Source organism: Pipistrellus kuhlii, unplaced genomic scaffold (assembly GCF_014108245.1).
Source record: "Pipistrellus kuhlii isolate mPipKuh1 unplaced genomic scaffold, mPipKuh1.p scaffold_m20_p_17, whole genome shotgun sequence".
NCBI lineage: Eukaryota > Metazoa > Chordata > Mammalia > Chiroptera > Vespertilionidae > Pipistrellus > Pipistrellus kuhlii.
Genome location: NW_023425482.1, coordinates 16,507,603 through 16,530,689, shown reverse-complemented (window position 1 = coordinate 16,530,689; position 23,087 = coordinate 16,507,603). Strand labels below are relative to the sequence as shown.

The following is a 23,087-nucleotide window of genomic DNA, read 5'->3' as shown; positions in this document are numbered from 1 at the left end:
GGCACACTCACACACACAGGCAGACAGACACGCACACATGCATGCAGGCCACACAACATGCATGCATGCAGATACACATGACGGGCATGCAGGCACACAACACACATACACATACAACATGCATGCAGGTGCACACCATGCGGGCAGACATGCACACGTATGAATGCAGCAGCCAGGCACACGTACCCTGCCCGCCCGCGTCCTGGCCCCACTCACCCGGAGGACCTTCTCGACGTCCAGCAGCCGAGAGCGGACGTCCTTCAGGTAGCTCCAGGACGGGTGGCCCTCGAGCAGCACCTCCTGCACGGCCTTGGTGGCGCTGAGACTCACCCACACCCACAGGTAGCGCAGCTCCTGCTGGCTCACCCGGGCCCTCTGCTGTGGGGAGGGAGAGATCACTGAACCCCAGACACAGGCCTCCGCGCCCTTCCCACACCGCTGACACTGCCTCCGCTGACACCATCCTTCCCGCACCTCTGACACCGCTGACACCGCTGACACCGCCCTTCCCACACCACTGACACCATCCTTCCCGCACCTCTGACACCGCTGACACCGCCTCTGCTGACACCATCCTTCCCACACCGCTGACACCACTGACACTGCCCTTCCCACACCACTGACACCGCTGACACCACTGACACTGCCTCCGCTGACACCATCCTTCCCGCACCGCTGACACCACTGACACCGCCCTTCCCACACCACTGACACCGCTGACACCGCTGACACTGCCTCCGCTGACACCACCCTTCCCGCACCGCTGACACCACTGACACCGCCCTTCCCACACCACTGACACCGCTGACACCGCTGACACTGCCTCCGCTGACACCATCCTTCCCGCACCGCTGACACCACTGACACCGCCCTTCCCACACCACTGACACCGCTGACACCGCTGACACTGCCTCCGCTGACACCATCCTTCCCGCACCTCTGACACCGCTGACACTGCCTTTCCCACACCACTGTCACCGCTGACACTGCCTCCGCTGACACCGCCCTTCCCACACCGGACACCGCTGACACTGCCTCCGCTGACACCATCCTTCCCGCACCTCTGACACCGCTGACACTGCCTTTCCCACACCACTGTCACCGCTGACACTGCCTCCGCTGACACTGCCCTTCCCACACCGGACACCGCTGACACTGCCTCTGCTGACACCGTCCTTCCCGCACCTCTGACACCGCTGACACCGCTGACACCGCCCTTCCCACACCGGACACCGCTGACACCACTGACACTGCCTCCACTGACACCATCCTTCCCACACCACTGACACCGCTGACACTGCCTCCGCTGACACCGCTGACACCGCTGACACTGCCTCTGCTGACACCGCCCTTCCCGCACCTCTGACACCGCTGACACTGCCTCCACTGACACCATCCTTCCCACACCACTGACACCGCTGACACTGCCTCCGCTGACACCACCCTTCCCGCACCTCTGACACCACTGACACCGCTGACACTGCCTCCGCTGACACCGCTGACACCGCTGACACACCATCCTTCCCGCACCTCTGACACCGCTGACACCGCTGACACTGCAGCCTCTGACACCGCCCTTCCCGCACCGCTGACACCACTGACACTGCCTCCGCTGACACCGCCCTTCCCACACCGGACACCGCTGACACTGCCTCCAATTGCCTGAGTCCCGGGAGCCGACCACAGGAGTCCACTGTGGACTGTGGACAAGCCTGGGCCTGGGCCTAGGCCAAGGGCGAGCCTGCTTGAGGGGCCAAGAAAAGCCCCTGGCACAGGAGCTCCACACACACCAATGGCTCTCTCAGGAGAGGCCCGGACCCCGGAGACAGGGGCCGCCCAGCCCGGGGTGGGGGGTCCTCACCAGCCTCGTGACGTTGGCCGCTCTGAGCACCCCTTCGTAAGGCACGCTGAGCCGGTAGTCGATGGGGAAGTACAGTTTCTGGGGAGGTAAACAAAAGCTGTGAGGTCAGAGTCAGGGACGGCCAAGACAGTGCTCCCCAACTGCCCCGCCCGACTCTGCGGAGGGAGGCGCCCGGGAGCTGCCTGTGCCAGCAGGGGCGGCCTCGGGGAGAGGGCACCCAGCTCCGTCAGAGGGGACAGCGTCTCTCCTCTGGGGCCAAAGACACAGATGCTGTCAGGGCAGACGATTCGGCCCAGAAACAGGAGGAGGGACACCCACCCCGAGAGAAGCAGAGTCCTTGGGGGAGGGGAAGACTGAAGGGCACTCAAAAGTGTGTGGTGCCCTGACCAGTTTGGCTCAGTGGATAGAGCGTCGGCCTGCAGACTGAAGGGTCCCAGGTTCGGTTCCGGTCAAGGGCATGTACCTTGGTTGCGGGCACATCCCCAGTAGGGGGTGTGCAGGAGGCAGCTGATCCATATTTCTCCCACATCAATGTTTCTAACACTCTATCCCTCTCCCTTCCTCTCTGTAGAAAAATCAATAAATAAGTTGGGTTTTTTTTAAAGTGCGGTGACGGCTGCCCAGCTGTGCAAGTGCTAAACCCACGTGTGTGTGTGTGCGTGCGTGCGTGTGTGTGTGTGCGCGCGCGCGCGTGCGCGCGCGCACACATGTATGTGAGCGAATGGTGTGCTGTGCGAACCATCTCTCAATAAAGCCGTTTAAAAAGGAAACATGAGCCGAGACCAGTTTGGCTCAGTAGATAGAGCATCAGCCTGCGGACTGAGGGGTCCCAGGTTCAATTCCGGTCAAGGGCATGTACCTTGGTTGCGGGCACATCCCCAGTAGGGGGTGTGCAAGAGGCAGCTGATCGATGATTCTCTCTCATCGATGTTTCTAACTCTCTATCCCTCTCTCTCTTCTTCTCTGTAAAAAAATCAATAAAATATAAAGAAAGAAGAGTTCTCTCTCATTGATGTTTCTATATCTCTCTTCCTCTCTGAAATCAATTTTTTAAAAAAACATTAAAAATAAATAAAATAAAATAAAAGGAAAGGAAACATGCCACATGGGCTTCCCACCCGTAAACAGAGCCTGTTCCGGTGTCTACGTCCTCATCTCCCTGCTAATAGCAAGAAGTGTCTGCGGCTCCCCCAGTTTCCTGGGGTCCAGTCCTGAACCACAGGGTGTGTGAGTGCCACATGGAGGTGGGACCGAACGTCAGGCCCAGTGGGAGGGGAGGCCCCAGGAACGGCCAGCAGGAGGGAGGGGGACGGTGTGTGCAGGCCAGGGGACGGGGACTGGAGGGGAGGGGGGAGGGAGAAAGGCAGAGAAAGGAGCCTGTAGGCTCAGGGCTGACACAGGTCCGAGGAGGGACCCTGAAGGTCCAGACCCCCCTACATCCCATCAGCCGGGGGGCGTGGGCCGGGGCCCGGCGGGGCCGTGGTTACCGTGTACTGAAGGCGGTTCTGGTACTGCAGCTTCTCCCGCAGGATGCCCGTGAGGACGCACTCCTCCGAACCCTGGTCCCCCAGGGCCATGCCCAGGAGGATGCCGAGATCTGTGGAGCATGCCAACAGGAACACGTGAGCAGCCTGCCCGCCTCCACCCCGCCAGCCCGCCCTCCGCCCGGACACAGTCCCCGTGGGAGAGGCGGGATGGGTGGGGGCTCCAGGCGCCAGGCCAGGCGGGCAGGGGCCATCCAGCCGGTCTGCTCCTGGCCAGGAGCCAGCCCCTGAGGCTAGTGCCATCCCCTCCCCACTCTGCCCCACCCACAGGTGGGCACCACGCCCGGCCGGGGCCCCCTCAGCACCTCCTGCAGGGCTGACGTGTTTCAGAGCCTGCTGCTGCATTTCCCACTGGGGACCCAGGAGGCGTCGGCTCCAGTTCCAACCCTAGAAGTGACTCTCGGTGGCGGCAACCATCGTTCTCCTGCCTGCCTGACTGCGGCGCCCCCTCAGGCAGATGCACCGGTGGGTTTGGGGGGGCCTGCCTGGTTTGCTCACTCTGGGATGCTAAGCAAACCACGCTCAGCTGGTGTCTCACTCTCCCTCCCAGCATATGAGCGGCAGCTTCTGAATGTTACAAGCCTTTGCCACTGGGGATCGCTGTGACTTCAAACATAGCCTGTGTGATTTCCCATAACTGAGCTGACTTACCATAAATCTCTAGGAGGATTTACATACACACACACACACACACACAACAGCTACATCAATCAGAGCAGAAAGAACAAAATATCAACAGACAAGAGACATATCCAAAAAAATCAACCTCACTAATAAAGATAAGGACATGCAGGTCCTAGGCAGTTTGGCTCAGTGGATAGAGCATCGGCCTGTGGACTGGAGGGTCCCAGGTTTGATTCTGGTCAAGGGCACATGGCTGAGTTGCAGGCTTGATCCCCAATGTGTGTGTGTGGGGGGGGGGGGGGAGCATGCAGGGGGCAGCCAATCAATGATTCTCTTTCCTCACTGATGTTTCAGTCTTCCTCTCTGAAATCAATAAAATATATATATATATTTTTTTTTTTTAAAGGTAAGGACATTCACATTAAAATAATCCCATTTCACCTATCAAAATGGAAAAGGGTTGTGTTTAACTTCATTTTAATAGCAGTCGGTGCTGGCAAAAGTAGCGAGGCAAGTGTTCTCATCCTGGAAAGCAATGTGGCAATTTCTGTCACTAATTTTTGGAATTAATAATGTCCGCACCCTTTGACACCTTCATTTCTAGGAAGAAAGCCAAAGGAAAACAGGAGAGAGCTGTCAACTAAAAGATTTACGGACAAAGACGCCCATCGCAGCGCTATTTCATAATAGTGACCTAAATGTTTAATAGCACTTAATGCAGCCAATAAAAGTCACATTGTGAAGCAATGCCTTCTGACAAGTGTATGTGATAAGAAAAGTGCTTCAGGACATGCTTGGGGAAGTTTTTTCTTTAAAAGCATGACTCAGTACTCCGAGGTTATAATTCAAGTGCGACCTGAATTCTGTTAATTACACGTGTGCCTGCAAAGCCAAGTGTGGTGGAAAGAACTGTCCCAGATTACATTCTTTATGCTTTATGGGATTTTTCTATTTTCTATTCTACAGTCAATAGCTGTGATTGTTATAAACCAGTGGCCGGCAAACTCATGAGTCCACAGAGCCAAATATCAACGGGACAACAGATTTGAAATTTCTTTTGAGAGCCAATTTTTTTTAAACTTAAACTTCTTCTAACGCCACTTCTTCAACATAGACTCGCCCGGGCCTTGGTATTTTGTGGACGAGCCACCATACTCAAGGGGCCAAAGAGCCGCATGTGGTTCGCGAGCCACAGTTTGCCGACCGCGGTTATAGACAAAAACAATCTTTTCTCTCTTTTTCTCCCCGCCCCCTCCCAAAACCAGCCAGGCAGGCTGAGTCCTCCCCTGGACCCACCCTGGTTATGAGCAGGCAGTGCTGACGGACACTCCCCATCACTTCCTGGTCCTTAGGAAGGATTGTCCTTGACCCTACTGGCCTGGGCCTGCTCACCATCACCGCCCTGCATCCTTCTCGCCCTGCTGCCCGGCCTTGGCTCCTGCCGGGCCCCCCACCAGGAGCGCCCTCAGGTCCACTCAAGCCTGTGCCCCACCAGCCCACCAGCCCACCAGCCCTTCCTCTCACACAACTCTGACCACCACGTTTTTCACAAGGCTGCACATTTGCAACCCATCCCACACTCCCTCGCGCTCTCTCTCTCTCTCTCTCTCTTCCCAGGTGCTCAAACCAGTTATTTGGACAAAGGAACCGGTCGGCACAAACGGAACCAGCTTGCTTCGGATCTTGTCTCTAAGCCACTGACCTTCTCAGCTTGGCATCCCCACAGGTCAAGGTCATTCCTGCCTCAGGTTTTGCTCCCACGTTGTCACTGCCCTGGGTGTCCTCTCACACCGGGACCGCTGGTCTGCCCTGCCCAGGGCCCACCCTGCCTCGCCAGCCCCACCTCTAGCGCCATCCGTCCATTCACTTACGGGCTTCACCAGACCATTTAGCCCGAGTGTGTATACACACATGGTTCGGCAGCCACACCCCGGCTGGTGTGGGGCTTCCCTGGAGCAGGGGGAGGGGAGCAGGCATCTGCACCTCGGGGAGGGCGGGCAGGGCCCCCCGAGGGGCTGACTCAGCAGGTGGGGGGGGAGCAGACCTGGCATTTCCCACAGCGCCCGGGGGTCCATGCTCAGAACTGCTGGCCTCGGCGGACAGTTGCAAACTGGTGTCCTGAGGGCCACGGCCGGTTCACAGAGATGTCACCCAAAAACCCGAACTCCCGTCTTTTCTTTTAAAGTCAGTCTTCTCCGGTTTGGCTCAATGGATAGAGCGTCGGCTTGGGGACTGAAGGGCCTCGGGTTCGATTCCGGTCAAGGGCATGTACCTTGGTTGCGGGCATATCCCCAGTAGGGGGTGTGCAAGAGGCAGCTGATCGATGACTCTCTCATCGATGTTTCTAACTATCTCTCTCCCTTCCTCTCTGTACAAAAATCAATAAAATATATATTTTTTTAAAAGAAAAAATATTAAAAATAAAATAAATAAATAAAAATGAAGTCGGTCTTCTTCCCCAGGTGGCAGTCACCATGCGCTGATCTCGCCACCCCCCGTCCTGCCCCGGCTGCCCCCGTCCACAGGGCCTCTACCCCCCTCTCCCCAGGCGGCCTTTCTCCACGTCGGCTGTCCATTTCCAATGTTAAGCTTCTTTCCTGCTGCCTCCACCCCGAGAAACAGGCCAGCAAACAGGTGCCCAGGCAGGGAGAGCAGGTGGTCACCCTGCAACCCGGGAGCCCCACAGCTGGGCAAACCTGACCCCGGCTGAGAGACCTCCTTGCCCGCCCCCTCCAGAGGGCCCAGCCCAGGCCGGAAAGACAGAGAGGAGGGCAGCCTGAGGAAGGGCTCCCTCCCTGCCACCCCTTGCCATTGTTCCTGGGATTGGTGCCTAAATAGGGTTCGTCCACCACCCTGTAGACAGCACCCCCAAAATATTCTCATTTACCCAGAGCCTCAGATGCAACCTTATTGGGAAACAGGACCTGCAGATGTGAGGAAGGCCCACCCTAGAGGCACTGATGGCACTGCTGTAAGAGGAAGAGGAGGAGGAGGAGGAGGAGGAAGAGGAGGAGGAGGAGGAGGGGACTCAGAGGGAAAGACCATGTGAAGGCCGGGGTTGCACAGCCGCGGAACCCCGGGAGCCACCTGCGGTGGGAAGAGACAGGAAGGACCCTCCCCGGAGCCTGTGGCAGGAGAGCAGCCCGGCCACACCTGGATTTCAGATTTCCGGCCTCTGGCGCGGAGACAGAACGAATTTCTGCTGTTTTAAGCCAAGTCTGTGGCGACCCAGCCCCTCTGCAGGCCCACAGTCTGCACCCCAACCCTCTCACTCCACACCCCGTGTCCTGCCGTCTGCCTGCCCCAGCTCTGCCCCCCCCCCCCCCGTGCCACGCCTCCATCCTCACGCCCATCCCCGGAGCTGGTCCTCGGCACTTCCTGTCCAGAGGCGGCAACAGCAGCTCCTGCAGGGACCGCCAGGAGAGCCTTCCAAAAGCAGCAGATCGTAGTCAGGGCCCCACCCTCAGGTCGGACCGGGAACCTCCCAGCAGCCCCGGCTGCCTCACCAACCAGCTCTCCATGCCGCCGCCTGCTGCCTGCTGAGCCCCTGCCCCTGCCCCCTCCAGACCTGCCCCTGGCATCTCAGCTGTGCTGCCCCGCCTGCTCCTCCCGGCCTGGAAGCCTCCGGAACACGGGGTCCCCGTCCCCCCACTGTCCCAAGAGCTCCGACCCTTCGCAAGATCCCACCACAAGGGCCGGACTGGACCCCCTCCGCCGCCAGTTCCTCGAAGGCCAAGTCCCGACCTCGTCCGTCCAGCCCAGGCTCCTGGCCTCACCGAGCCGCCCGGGTCCCGGCGCCCGGCGCCCGGCGCTGCCCCCCGGTGGGCACGGGGAGGCGCAGACACACGCGCTCTGACCCGCTCCCACGGCCTCTCCCTCTGAGGGGCCCTGGCCTGGCTCCCGCCAGCGGCTCCAGAGGCTTCCGGGCCCTTCTGTCCGGCCTGGTTTCAACTTGTTTTTCTTTTCCCCAACACGCTGCTCTCCCTCCGCCTTTTCATCTGCTCTCCGCGGAGGAACAAGCGCCTGCTGAGGCACCGGCTGGCTTCTCCCACGTCTGGGGGGCCAGACACCGACACAGCCCCCACCTCCTGGCGCCACACCCAGGCGGCTAGGAAGCCTCTCTGCCACCGCGGTCCCCGCGTACTGCTGGCACCCAGCATGCCTGCACCGACCCCCATGCCTGCCCGACCCCCATGCCTGCCCGACCCCCATGCCTGCCCCAACCCCCTATGCCTGCTCAATCCCCCATGCCTGCCCAACACCCATGCCTACCCCGACCCCCCACGCCTGCCCTGATCCCCCATGCCTGCTCAATCCCCCATGCCTACCCCAACCTCCCATGCCTGCCCGACCCCCATGCCTGCCCGACCCCCCATGCCTGCCCGACCCCCATGCCTGCCCGACCCCCATGCCTGCCCCAACCCCCCATGCCTGCCCCCACCCCCCATGCCTGCCCGACCCCCCATGCCTGCCCCGACCCCCCATGCCTGCTCAATCCCCCATGCCTGCCCGACCCCCCATGCCTGCACCGACCCCCCATGCCTGCCCCAACCCCCTATGCCTGCTCAATCCCCCATGCCTGCACCGACCCCCATGCCTGCTCAATCCCCCATGCCTGCCCGACCCCCCATGCCTGCACCGACCCCCCATGCCTGCCCCAACCCCCTATGCCTGCTCAATCCCCCATGCCTGCCCGACCCCCCATGCCTGCCCCAACCCCCTATGCCTGCTCAATCCCCCATGCCTGCCCGACCCCCCATGCCTGCACCGACCCCCCATGCCTGCCCCAACCCCCTATGCCTGCTCAATCCCCCATGCCTGCACCGACCCCCATGCCTGCTCAATCCCCCATGCCTGCCCGACCCCCATGCCTGCCCGACCCCCATGCCTGCCCCAACCCCCTATGCCTGCTCAATCCCCCATGCCTGCCCGACCCCCATGCCTGCCCCAACCCCCTATGCCTGCTCAATCCCCCATGCCTGCCCGACCCCCATGCCTGCCCCAACCCCCCATGCCTACCCCGACCCCCATGCCTGCTCAATCCCCCATGCCTGCCCGACCCCCATGCCTGCTCAATCCCCCATGCCTGCCCGACCCCCATGCCTGCCCGACCCCCATGCCTGCCCCAACCCCCTATGCCTGCTCAATCCCCCATGCCTGCCCGACCCCCATGCCTGCCCCAACCCCCTATGCCTGCTCAATCCCCCATGCCTGCCTGACCCCCATGCCTACCCCGACCCCCCACGCCTGCCCTGATCCCCCATGCCTGCTCAATCCCCCATGCCTACCCCAACCTCCCATGCCTGCCCGACCCCCATGCCTGCCCGACCCCCCCATGCCTGCCCGACCCCCATGCCTGCCCGACCCCCATGCCTGCCCCAACCCCCCATGCCTGCCCCGACCCCCCATGCCTGCCCGACCCCCCATGCCTGCCCCAACCCCCCATGCCTGCTCAATCCCCCATGCCTGCCCGACCCCCCATGCCTGCACCGACCCCCCATGCCTGCCCCAACCCCCTATGCCTGCTCAATCCCCCATGCCTGCACCGACCCCCATGCCTGCTCAATCCCCCATGCCTGCCTGACCCCCCATGCCTGCACCGACCCCCCATGCCTGCCCCAACCCCCTATGCCTGCTCAATCCCCCATGCCTGCCCGACCCCCCATGCCTGCCCCAACCCCCTATGCCTGCTCAATCCCCCATGCCTGCCCGACCCCCCATGCCTGCACCGACCCCCCATGCCTGCCCCAACCCCCTATGCCTGCTCAATCCCCCATGCCTGCACCGACCCCCATGCCTGCTCAATCCCCCATGCCTGCCCGACCCCCATGCCTGCCCGACCCCCATGCCTGCCCCAACCCCCTATGCCTGCTCAATCCCCCATGCCTGCCCGACCCCCATGCCTGCCCCAACCCCCATGCCTGCCCTGACCCCCCATGCCTGCCCGACCCCCATGCCTGCCCCAACCCCCTATGCTTGCTCAATCCCCCATGCCTGCTCCAATCCCCCATGCCTACCCCAACCTCACATGCCTGCCTGACCCCCATGCCTGCCCTGACCCCCCATGCCTGCCCTGACCCCCCATGCCTGCCCCAACCTCCTATGCCTGCCCTGACCCCCCATGCCTGCCCTGACCCCCCATGCCTGCTCCAATCCCCCACGCCTGCCCTGACCCCCCACACCTGCCCTGACCCCCATGCCTGCCCTGACCCCCCATGCCTGCTCAATCCCCCATGCCTGCCCCAACTCCCCATGCCTACCCCAACCCCCCACACCTCCCTCACACCTGCCCTGACTCCCCACGCCTGCCCCGACCCCCCATGCCTGCCCCACGGCCACACTGCCTGCACCCACCAGCCATGACTGACACCCGCCATGCCCGGAGCTGGGGCGGCTGGAGATGGGAGGAGGGCAGGCCAGGGACCCCGAGGGCACCTGCACGAGGCTGGGAAGCATCTCAACTTCTCACCAGCAAGAAAGGCCCAGTTGCCATGGTTACGGCAGAGCCTGGCTCTGGGCCAGGAACTCCCTGGGGCGGTGTTCTCCCCACCCCCACCCCCACCCCACCCCCCCCCCCGCATCCCCCCACCCCGCCCCGAACCCCAGTACTCACAGTGGAGGCAGGCGAAGGCCCGGGGCATGGTGCTGCGCAGGGTCCCCCAGACGGCAGAGGCGGAGTCCCCGGAGGCGCCTGTGTCCCCAGAGGCCCGAGGGGGCCTACATGGCATCAGGTGAGCGCGGTGCCCCGTGTGGGAGAGGCTGGCCAGGGAAGACGGCCTGGCAGGTGGCCGGGGGCAGCGCCACCCTTATCTGCCCGGCCCGGTGGCAGGCAGCCGGGGGGCGGCGGGCGCCATGGCCGCGGGGGCCGGGCCCAGCGCGGCCTCGGGGTCTCCCTCGGAGCAGGCGTCCCCCGGCCCCTCGGAATCCGGGATCCGGGCCGGCTGTGCTTTCTCCGTTCCTCCTCTGCAGCTGCTCAGTGTGAGAGCTGGCTCTGGAGAGAGAAGGAGGAGAGAAACAATTATGTAAGAGCCGCCTGCCACTCAGCCATCAGCCCCGGCACGCGGGCCTGGCCCTGGTGGGTGCTGCACCCACTGCGCAGAGGGCCCATCGGGGTCAGGCCAGGCGCCCGGCCCTGCTCGCCCTGGCAGCCGCCTCCTCGGCGACCAGCTCGCACACACGGGGTGACTTCAGACACCCAATGGGCAGCACAGGCCGGCACAAGCCAGATGACATCGGCCACAGCCTGAGCAACATCAGGACCCAGGCTGCCAGGTACCCAGTCAGCACCTTCCCCCGGGCACCCGCAGTCAGCACCTTCCCCCGGGCACCCAGTCAGCACCTTCCCCGGGCACCCAGTCAGCACCTTCACCGGGCACCCACAGTCAGCACCTTCCCCCGGGCGCCTAGTCAGCACCTTCCCCCGGGCACCCAGTCAGCACCTTCCCCCGGGCACCCACAGTCAGCACCTTCCCCCGGGCACCCAGTCAGCACCTTCCTCCAGGCACCCAGTCAGCACCTTTCCCCGGGCACCCAGTCAGCACCTTTCCCCGGGCACCCAGTCAGCACCTTTCCCCGGGCACCCAGTCAGCACCTTCCCCGGGCACCCAGTCAGCACCTTCACCGGGCACCCGCAGTCAGCACCTTCCCCCGGGCACCCAGTCAGTACCTTTCCCCGGCTGCCAGGTGCCTTGTGCATTGGGTGCAGCCAGGGAACCGCGTGTATCACGGTTTGCTCCCTTCCTGGCTGAGTACCCCATTGTACGGCCAAACCGCCGTCTGTCCGCCCACCAGTGGAGGGCATCTGGGTGTTTTTGAATTTTTGATAATTAGGGATGAAACCCCCACAGGCTCTGCACACAGGTTTGGGTGCGGCTGGAAGTGTCCACTTCGCTCGGGGGATCTGTAACCTGAACGTGCTCCTCAGTCCTGAGCATCGGGGCTCTGCATGCTCCCGCGGGGGCTGGCCGCAGGGTGCTGGCCGCGGGGAGCTGACCGCAGGGTGCTGGCCGCGGGGTGCTGACTGCGAGTGCTGACTGACCACGGGTGCTGACTGACCGCGGGTGCTGACCGTGGGGTGCTGCCCGCAGGGTGCTGCCCGCAGGGTGCTGGCCACGGGGAGCTGATCGCAGGGAGCTGACTGCGGGTGCTGGCCGCGGAGCTGACCGCAGGGTGCTGGCCACATGGTGCTGGCCGCGGGGTGCTGACCACGGGGTGCTGACCGCGGGGTGCTGACCGCGGGGTGCTGGCTGCGGGTGCTGGCCGCGGAGCTGACCGCAGGGTGCTGGCCACAGGGTGCTGGCCGCGGGGTGCTGACCGCGGGTGCTGACCACGGGGTGCTGACCACGGGGTGCTGACCGCGGGGTGCTGGCTGCGGGTGCTGGCCGCGGGGAGCTGACCGCAGGGAGCTGACTGCGGGTGCTGGCCGCGGAGCTGACTGCGGGTGCTGGCCGCGGAGCTGACCGCAGGGTGCTGGCCACAGGGTGCTGGCCGCGGGGTGCTGACCACGGGGTGCTGACCACGGGTGCTGACCACAGGGGTACTGACCACGGGGAGCTGACCACGGGTGCTGACCACGGGTGCTGACCACGGGTGCTGACCACGGGGTGCTGACCATGGGGTGCTGACCATGGGGAGCTGACCACAGGGGTGCTGACCGCAGGGAGCTGACCACGGGTGCTGACTGACCGCGGGTGCTGGCTGCGGGTGCTGGCCGCGGGGTGCTGACCATGGGGAGCTGACCACGGGTGCTGACCATGGGGTGCTGGCCACGGGTGCTGACCACGGGGTCCAGGCAGTGGTCCCCTGTCCTACTCTCCTCCACAGCTGGAGCATCCCTCAGCCCACACCTCCCCAACCACACGCACACGCCAAGCTCTGTGCCCCGCCCACACCCCACAGCTCCCCTGGCAGCTCCTCCCTCAAAAACCTCCCAGAAGGCCCCATGGGGAGCCCCACCCGGGACCTCAAACCCTGGACCTCCAGGCCCCGATGGAGAAGCTGAGGAAGGGAAACACGGGGTCCTGGCCACCTCCCCGCCACGGCACAGAGTCCTGGGCTCCCTCTGGGGTGACACCCACCCTCTGCGCCCCCTGAAATGAGGGGTGCAGGGAGGGGGGGTAGGGAAGCCAAGGAGGACACACAGAGGGCGTTTGCCTAACGACAGGAGCTGGAACCAGAGCCGCCGACCCCAATGCATCCCTGGGGCCTAGCACGGCCACGGGGAAGCCGGTGCAGGGAAGAGCTGTGTCAGAACGTGAAGGTTGGACTATTGTGCTGCCCACGTCATTGGTGAATAGCCACGCACAGAAGCAAGTGAAAAGGAAGCATTCATTTAACAGAATCACAGGCGCTGGGAGGTCAGGGAGCAGTCCATAAGGAGGGAAGCGGGTGACTGGGGGCCGACTCTCCCGGTGGCAAGCCAGCAGGTGACGCCTCGAAGGAAGACGTGGCAACATGCGTGCGTTCATGCAGAAGGAGAAACAGACATATTGCTCTTTGGAAAAGTTGGAAGTCCTGTGTCTGGGGAGCAGGAAGTGGGGAGGAGGGAGCAGACAGGAGCCTGCTGTTGTCCAATTTGATTCTGTAGCTCAGGTGCAGTTATAAATTTGATTTAAAAATATAAAACTAGACTTAGGCCCTAGCCCAGGGGTCGGCAAACTCATGAGTCCACAGAGACAAATATCAACAGGACAACGATTTAAATTTCTTCGGAGAGCCACATTTTTTAAACTTCAACTTCTCCTAACGCCATTTCTTCAAATTAGACTCGCCCAGGCCGTGGTGTTTTGTGGAAGAGCCACACTCAAGGGGCCAAAGAGCCGCATGTGGCTCATGAGCCGCAGTTTGCTGACCACAGCCCTAGCCAGTTATGCTCAGTGGATAGAGCATCGGCCTGTGGACTCAGGGTATCCTGGGTTTGATTCCAATCAAGGGCACATGCCCAGGTTGCAGGCTCGATCCCCAATAGGGGGAGTGCAGGAGGCAGCCAATCAATGATTCTCTCTCATTGTTGATGTTTCTCTCTCTCTCTCTCCCTCTCCCTTCTTTTCTGAAATCAATAAAAATATGTTTTTAAAAAAACCAAAAATATAAAACTGGGCTTTTCAAAAAGGCATTTCGGCCGAAACCGGTTTGGCTCAGTGGTAGAGCGTGGGTCTGCGGACTGAAGGGTCCCGGGTTCGATTCCGGTCAAGGGCATATATTGTATGTTGGTTGCGGGCACATCCCCAGAGGGGGGGTGTGCAGGAGGCAGCTGGTCGGTGTTTCTCTCTCATCAACGTTTCTGACTCTCTATCTCTCTCCCTTCCTCTCTGTAAAAAATCAATAAAACATATTTAAAAAAAAAAAAAAAAAAGGCATTTTGGTGCAGCAACTACATTTCTTGTCCGTTGAGGTTAGGAAGCAAGGGCCTGCACCCCAGGGCCTCCCCTGTGCCCTCCTTTCCCAAGCCGCCTGCCTGAGAACCAGGAGCCCCCCCCTCCTGGCAGATCCCCCTCCGAAGTGCAGGAACCAGCAACCGGACTAGAGTCCAGCAGCTAACCCCAGAGCCAGCCCAGCCTGACCAGGAGACAGGGGTTTCTGTTCAGGACACACACGTACTCCACCAGCTGTGCAACAACCCCCAAACTACAATTGCTGAAACAACCATCGTTTCTTATTTTTCACGAATCTACAGATTGGCTGGGACTGGCCTACCTGGGCTGGGCTGGGCTGGGCTGATCTAGCCTGGGCTCACTCAGGCTGGTAGGCTGGCAGAGTGCTGGCTGGTCTCGGTGCCTGAGCTGGGATGACTCCCTTCCAGCAGGCTAACCAAGGTTTGCTCTAGTGACCGAGGCAAGATTCTAAGACGGAGCAAATGAGTAAATGGCCTGAAGGCGGAGGCACAGGACAATGGCAGTCACTTTTACCACATTCTACCCACCCAAGCAGATTGGCGGGGGAAGGGAGTGAGGGTACACAGAGTCCTCTTTCTCTTCCTTTCTCTTCCTTCCTTCCTTCCTCCCTCCCTCCCTCCCTCCCTCCCTCCCTCCCTTCCTTCCTTCCTTCCTTCCTTCCTTTTAGTCTTTCTTCCTTAATTGACTTCAGAGGAGAAGGGAGAGGGAGAAACATCAACGATGAGAGAATCATTGATTGGCTGCCTTTTGCACACCCCCAGTGGGGATCGAGTTCGCAACCTGGGCATGTGCCCTTGGCCGGAATCGAACCTGGGACCCTTCCGTCCGCAGGCCCATGCTCCATTCTTGACGAAAAGAGCTGCAGAACATCATTGCAAAAGGCCTGGACGGGGTGTGCCCGGGAAGAACTGGGGCCACTTTAGCAACCAGACTATTACACCCACACACAGAGCATCCGTCCTTCTCCCCAGCGTGGCCAGGCCTGACCGGAGGCCCCGGGGACACAGCACTGGACCCCCTGCTCCCGCCTGGCCACTTCCCTGCACGCAGGGCCGGGCCGCCGGGGCCTCTGGGACATGCCAAGCGGCCCCCACATCCTCGCGACGATGAGGAAACAGGGTCTGGCGGGGGAGGCAGCTGGCCGAGGACCACACGGCCAACTGCAGCCTCCTCCCGCGAACCGAGCCGCTCTGTCCTTTGAGGACGCGGGGAGGGACAGAGAGCAGCCACCAAGCGTGATTCACAGACATTCTCCTCGACAGGATGTGGACGGGAAGCAGAACTGAGTGTAGGCCACGGAGGGGGGGGGGGGGGGGGGGGAGACAGACAAAAGCAGGAACAGGGACGCGCATTATTCTGGCGAATTGCATCGGCCCAGGGCCCGTATTTCCGAGTAAAATTTCACCCGCCACCTCGGTCCTCTACGTGGAAAGAGGGCGCTGGGCCTGGGGCACCCGGATAACCCGGGACCCGCCCCCCGCCACATCTGTGGCGTCGGTCTCATCGGAGAAGCGCGCCGGGTCAGAATGCTCGCACCCTTGGCTCCCATTCAGCCCAAGTCCAAGCGGTAAGGGAGTCCCTGTGTCTCCATCCCTTGACCCTGCCTGGGCTTGGCCTTGGGACTGGTTCTCACCCAGGGATGTGCCTGTGCCTTGAGGCTCATCCTCTCTTCCTGCCTTGGCGTGCCTCCTGGAGGAGGCGCCGCCGAGGTCCCAAGCGTGGGAGGGAGGCCAGCTGGCCCCCGGCGAGCAGGCCCAGAATCCCAGCCCCGAGCAGAAGCACGGGAAACACTCAAGGTTTGCTTGCAACCACTAAGCTTGGGGGTAGTGTGTTAGGCGGCAAGTGCTAATCCCCACCGCATGCATGGAAACGCGTGCCCCCCCCCCCCCCCCCCCGTCTGCAAACAGCCCTGTCCGGAGCCAGATCGACTCTCACCCATAGCCTCCTCCAGGGACTCAGCTCCTCAGAAGGAAGCAGGGTCCAAGGTCAGGAGGTCTCCAGGGACAGAGGCGCTAGCGTTGCCCTAGGCCCAGCCAGAAGCTTCTCTTGGAAGAACCACTTTCTGGGACTGAGTACTACGCAATAAGATGCTCATTCTTCCTCTGCCTCACTCGAACTCTTTTATTAAACATTTTATCATAGAAATTGTAATGGTAGACTCATGCAGTGGCCCCCCATGAGACTATCACTCAGTTTCAAAAATTATCAGCCCTGGCCGGGTAGCTCAGTTGGTTAGAGCATCATCAGGATACACCAGGGCTGTGGGTTTGATCCTGGACAGGGCACATACAAGAAGCAATAAAAAAATGGAACAACAAAATGTCCCCCACACACACTCCTTCCTCCCTCCCTTCCTCTCTCCCTAAATCAATTTTTTTTTTTAAAAATCAATCCTCTGACATTTCTGTTTCACCCATCCCCCAATTTCTACCCTAGAATATTTTTTAAAAATATTTTTTTATTGATTTCAAAGTGGAAGGAGAGGGAGAGAGAGAAACATCAATGATGAGAGAATCATTGTTCAGCTGCCTCGTACACACCTCCTACTGGAGATCAAGCCTGAAACCCAGGCATATATGCCTTTGACTGGAATTGAACCCGGGACCCTTCAATCCACAGGCCAATGCTCTATCCACTGAGCCAAACCGGTGAGGGCTCCCTAGAGTATTTTAAAGCAACTTTTAGATGTTCCATTTTACCAATATGTAAGGATTTTTATTATCATTTTTTAATATATATTTTTGTTTCAGAGAGGAAGGGTCTGGGAGAAAGATATAGAAACATCAATGAAGAGAGAGAATCATTGATCGGCTGCCTCCTTCATGCCTCCTACTGGGGATCAATCCCACAACCCCGGGCATGTGCCCTGGACTGGAATCGAACCTGGGACCCTTTGGTCCACAGGCTGATGCTCTACCCACTGAGCCAAACCAACTAGGGCAGGATTTTTAAAAATATATATAATCACACTACTATTATTGCACATTCTCAAGTCAATACTTCCTTATGTCATCTAATACAGAATCCATGTTCAATTTTCCCTGATGGTTTGAGAAATGTCCTTTTTAAAGTTGCTCTGTTTGAATTGTGGACGAAAAAGGGGCCACATACTAAACCTGACATGCTCAGGGGAGGCCTGCACACGGGGTCCTCCAAACTCACAAACCGAGAGTAACCACATACAATGGGCTCAGCATAGAAGCTTCTAACTAGTCAGTGAAGCCGATGCAACGGGGGAAGATGGCGGCGGCCGTACCACAGCGGGCCTGGAGCAGCTGCCCAAAAAGGACATTATCAAGTTTCTACAGGACCACGGTTCAGATTCGTTTCTTGCAGAACGTAAGTTATTAGGAAACATTAAAAATGTGGCCAAGACAGCTAACAAGGACCATTTGGTTACAGCCTATAACCAGGTCTTACAATCTTTTTGAAAGTAAGCGTTTCAAGGGTACTGAAAGTATAAATAAAGTGTCTGAGCAGGTGAAAAATGTGAAGCTTAATGAAGATACACCCAAAGAAACCAAGACTGAAGAGACTCTGGATGAGGGTCCACCAAAATACACAAAATCTGTTCTTAAAAAAGGAGATGAAACCAACTTCCCCAAAAAGGGAGATGTTGTTCACTGCTGGTATACAGGAACACTACAGGATGGAACTGTTTTTGATACCAATATTCAAACGAGTTCAAAGAAGAAAAAAAATGCCAAGCCTTTAAGTTTTAAGGTTGGAATAGGCAAAGTTATCAGAGGATGGGATGAAGCACTCCTGACTATGAGTAAAGGAGAAAAGGCTCGACTAGAAATTGAACCAGAATGGGTTTATGGGAAGAAAGGACAGCCTGATGCCAAAATCTCACCAAATGCAAAACTCATTTTTGAAGTGGAGTTAGTGGATATTGATTGAAATAGCAATGCTTCTGATCTAAAGACAGCAATAGCCTTGAAGAAAGTTACATAACTCATTACAGCTGGTTACTATTGTAATGGAAATGAACTGGAAAATTCAAGGAGTTATGTTAGAACTTGTTTACTTTCTCCCCCAAATTAAGAAATGTAATGTTATAAATCCCTAAAGTTTAAAATATTTTACTACAGCTGTGTAAAATACTTCTTAAGAATTTTTCCTTTTACCTCATGTTGTAAACTAAAAGGCTCAATAAAAATGTACCCAATGTCTGTGCTCGCTTCGGCAGCACATATACTAAAATTGGAACGATACAGAGAAGATTAGCATGGCCCCTGCGCAAGGATGACAAAAAAAAAAAAAAAAAAAAAAAAAAAGCAGCTTCTAACTAGAAGCAGGTCGTGCGGGTAGTCACATCTGGGTAGGAAGCACCCTTGACAAAGGTCAACCTTTACCTCAGGAGAGCCTGTCCTTTGTCTTTTTGCAACTAAGATAACATCCTTTTGAAATGTCTGCGTAATCTCCTTCTCCAGACCTCAGACCCCTCAAGGTTATCTTGTTCCTCGCACTCCACCTCTACATGCCCGCACCCACCAGTTTTGCCTTTTTATTCAACCTCAGAGATTTCCCTGCTTTGCTTTCTCCTGCCCCCTTAATCTACCACCAACGGACTTCCTACTAACCCCTCCCCCTTGTGTCTCCTCCTTTTATTCAAATACATAAAATAAGCTGCAGCCCTAGCCAATCTGGCTCAGTGGGTAGAGTGTCTGATCATGGACTGAAGGGTCCCAGGTTCGACTCCCACAGAGGGCACATGCCTGGGTTGCGGGCTCGATCCCCAGTAGGGGGCGTGCAGGAGGCAGCTGATCAATGATTCTCTCTCATCATTGATGTTTCTATCTCTCCTTCTCCCTTTCTCTCTGAAATCAATAAAAATATATTTTTAAAAATAATAATAAAATAAAATAATAAGCTGTAAAAGTGCCATTCTCCAGTTTCCTCAATCCGTTGAGATTTTCCTTCCTGGCAATTGTCAGCTTGACTCAAATAAACCTAAAAAAAAATCTCTACCGGTTTGGACATGTCTTATGGTAACAGAATCGAGAGCCCCACAAGGTGGCCCACCTAGTACCCTTGATTGATGTCGTTTACATCTTTTTCCTTAAAAAAAAAAAAAATTAAGCTATAGTTCAATGCCATAAAATTCAACATTTCAGAGCATGCAACTTAGTGGGGTTTTTGCGTGTTATTTTAGTATATTCAGAAAGTTGTGCAACCATCACCATAATCTAATTCCAGAACAGTTTTAACACCCCAAAAATAAACCCTGCATTCATTAGCAGTCACTGTTTATTTCCTGTCCCCCAGTCCCTGGCAACCACTAACCTGCTCTGTGGATTTGCCTGTTCTGGGCATTTCACACAAATGCAGTCGTAGGATTTGTGATCCTTTATGACTTACTTCTTCCAGTTAGCATAATGTTTTCATTCATCTTATAGCGCATTGTAAACCGAATTCACAGGTTAAGCCCCTAACTCCCCATGTGATGGTACTTGGCAGTGGGACCGTTGGGAGATAATCAGTGTTGGATGAAGTCACGGGGGTGGGGCCCTCATGATGGGATTAGTGCCTTATGAGAAGAGACACCAAGGACTTGCTGTCTCTCCCTGCTCCCACGGAGGTCATGTGACCACACCGAGAAGGCAGCCTTCTGCAACTCCAGGGGAGAGTCTACACGAAACCCACCATGTGGCTCACACAGACACAGGGTCTCCAACTGAGAGAACAAAACCGCTCTAAGTACACGGAGACAGAGGACAGGAGCAGGTGAATGGCATCCATATTCGAGGTCAAACTGAGCAGGTCTGCGTTCTCCGGCTTCTGTACGATTTCCTTTCATTCATCGTATTAAAAAAAGAAATTCCTGCTGAAACTGGTTTGGCTCAGTAGAAAGAGCGTCAGCCTGTGGACGGAAAGGTCCCGGGTTTGATTACAGTCAAGGGCACGTATACCTTGGTTGCGGACACATCCCCAGTAGGAGATGTGCAAGAGGCAGCTGGTCGATGTTTCTCTCTCATCGATATTTCTGACTTTCTATCCCTCTCTCTTCCTCTCTGTAAAAAATCAAAAGTATTTTTTTAAAAAGAAAAAGAAATTCCCTGGACCAGATAGATGCTTCAACGCTGAAGGCCCAGGACCAGTGAAGAAAGCCTGGAAGATATTTGCATCAAATCACCCATATCTACGTCCTCCTCAGCCAGGTCCCGTCTGCGGTCCTAGGGTTCTTTTTCTCGGGATCAGAGAGGAGGGTAAAAGCTTCTCCAAACTCCCTGAACTTCTCCTCCTCCCGCTCCAAAGCTTCTCACTGGCTCCTCTGTGCCCAGCCACGTGGTGTATCAAAGTCCACTTCCAGTCAGGGTTCTTGATCTCGTCCTCAGAAGCTTTCATGTCCACTCCCAGAACCTTGTAGTAATCTTTCCTCTTTTCATTTTTTATTTTTACTTACTGATATTTTTTTTTTTGGGGGGGGGGAGAGAAAGAAACATGGATCTATGGTTCTACTTTTGTATGTTTTCACTGGCTGCTTTTCCTTTGACCCTTCCTCAGTTCCAGCTGTGCATTTTCTAGTTGCTCCTGCTCGTGTGTTTTCTCCGCCGGATACACGTTTCCGTAGGCCTCCGGCTTCTTCAGACCCTTGGTCGTGTGCCTCAGTGTCCACGTAGCACGGAGCTCTTCTCCGGAAGCTTGTACGCCCGAGCCACTGAGCGTCCCTGCACCTGTGCCGTCTTCTATTGCGTCAGCTAGTTCCCTGAGCTTGGCACGCACCGTCCCCGATGATGGTAGAATGTAGCGTTGGTTTTTATATTGTTGGGGTCCCTCCCCAGGACGTCTGTGGGCTGTCCCTAGGCTAGCTTCTTTAGGTGCTTTATTCCCATCTCTCTCTCTCTGCTTTAGGTGCTTTATTCCCATCTCTCTCTCTCTGCTTTAGGTGCTTTATTCCCATCTCTCTCTCTCTGCTTTAGGTGCTTTATTCCCATCTCTCTCTCTCTGCTTTAGGTGCTTTATTCCCATCTCTCTCTCTCTGCTTTAAGTGCTTTGGCCTTTTTTGCAAGCAACACAGGCCTTCAAGAGGTCGGGAGCCATCCTGAGAGCCTGTACAACACACTGAACCTTCTTTTTTCCTTTTTTCTTTTTTAAAATATATTTTATTGATTTTTCACAGAGAGGAAGAGAGAGGGACAGAGAGTTAGAAACATCGATGAGAGATAATCATCCATCAGCTGCCTTCTGAACACCCCCCACCGAGGATGTGCCCACAACCAAGGTACATGCCCCCGACCGGAATCGAACCCGGGACCCCCCAGTCCACAGGCCGATGCTCTATTCACTGAGCCAAACCGGTCTCGGCTGAAACGCCTTCTTAATACGGCCTTCGTAATACAGGCAAAGAACCTCTGACAGAGCATGCACGCTGGTGGATCCATTTGTAAAAATGTCACCAGCCACCAAATGTGCTCCCGGAGAAGGACCCAGCACGGCTAAATGTTCTGCTCGGGGGATTCTGAGGCAATGGCAGGCAGGGGCAAACCCTAGGGCGAAGGTCTATGCAAAGAGCAACCGTCCAAAAATCCCACTTCTCTAAATCCGGTTCAGCTACTTGGTCCTCCACTGCATTAGTGTTCTCGCACTCCCGCTGTGCCTGGGCGGTTTTCGTGATCCAGTTCTAGGGCCCTCTGGAAACTGACCAGCTGCCATTGCCACTCCCTAGACCTAGGTGGCGTTTTTCCTCCTGTAGACTACCCCACACCGCTGTCCTCCAACCCGCTGGCTGCTGTGCTCCTCCCAAGCCTTCCTAGAACTTGCTGAGCATCATCAAGGTGCTCAATTCCCATAATAGGGCTGTGGTTCTTATATCAATATAATAGCTATAAGCTTCATTGGCACAGTAGGCACTTCCTTGTTCTTTGAAAGATTGCTTCTTTGTCATCCAGCAGCTCTGACTCGGTCACCACCATGACCACACTGCACTCCCTGGCCACTATCTTACCACCAGGACCAGTACTCCACTCCTCTTTATTGTCAAATAATATCCCATTGTATGGATATATCACATTTTCTCTATCCATTCATCAGTGGATGGGCATTCAGGTTGTTTTCATATTTTGGCTATGATGAATAATATTGCTATCAACATTTGAGGACCAGTTTTTAAAAAAATATATTTTAATTGATTTTTTACAGAGAGGAAGGGTGAGGGATAGAGAGTTAGAAACATCAAGGAGAGAGAAACATCGATCAGCTGCCTCCTGCACATCCCCTACTGGGGATGTGCCCGCAACCAAGGTACATGCTCCTGACCGGAATCAAACCTGGGACCCTTTAGTCCGCAAGCCGATGCTCTATCCATTGAGCCAGACCAGTGAGGATCAAATAAATGTTTTGTAAATATTTTTTCCCATTTTGTGGGTTGTCTTTTCACTTTCTAAAATAGTATCCCTTGATGTATAAATTTTTTTAAGTTTGATGAAGTTCAATTTATATATATATATATATATATATATATATATATATATATATTTTTTTTTTTTTTTTGATGGCTTGTGCTTTGGTGACACATCTCAGAAGTCATTGCCAATCCAAGGTCACAAAGACATTTTTTTTATTCTAAGAGTCTCACAGTTTTAGCTCTTTCACTTAGGTCTTTGATCCCTTTGGAATTAATTTTTGATTATGGGTTGAGGTTCAAGACTAACTTCATTC

General features: G+C 56.8%; 2 protein-coding genes and 2 pseudogenes across 8 annotated transcripts in view; 3 read left to right on the top strand and 1 right to left on the bottom strand.

Moving 5' to 3' along the window:
- Nucleotides 1-7,900, top strand: part of MTSS2 (MTSS I-BAR domain containing 2) — a 29,718-nt gene extending 21,818 nt beyond the window's left edge. The window contains exon 17 of the mRNA XM_045582693.1: nt 7,813-7,900. Within this exon, the coding sequence (XP_045438649.1) occupies nt 7,813-7,885 (73 nt within the window). The 3' untranslated portion in view covers nt 7,886-7,900. The remainder of the gene's footprint in view (nt 1-7,812) is intronic.
- IL34 (interleukin 34) overlaps nt 1-23,087 on the bottom strand; it is a 76,730-nt gene that overhangs the window by 4,053 nt on the left and 49,590 nt on the right. For 4 of the 7 annotated variants that reach the window (XM_045582698.1, XM_045582696.1, XM_045582695.1 and 1 more), the window contains exons 2-5: nt 10,643-11,020; nt 3,349-3,458; nt 1,862-1,939; nt 217-378 (exon numbers count right to left, since the gene is read on the bottom strand). In XM_045582698.1, the coding sequence (XP_045438654.1) occupies nt 217-378; nt 1,862-1,939; nt 3,349-3,458; nt 10,643-10,757 (465 nt within the window). In that variant the 5' untranslated portion in view covers nt 10,758-11,020. Of the gene's footprint in view, nt 1-216; nt 379-1,861; nt 1,940-3,348; nt 3,459-10,642; nt 11,021-14,724; nt 14,871-23,087 lie in introns of all 7 variants that reach the window. The other 3 variants (XM_036441070.2, XM_045582694.1, XM_036441071.2) reach the window with 2 other exon arrangements.
- Nucleotides 17,664-18,598, top strand: LOC118720770 (annotated as a pseudogene).
- On the top strand, nt 18,600-18,712 carry LOC118721017 (annotated as a pseudogene).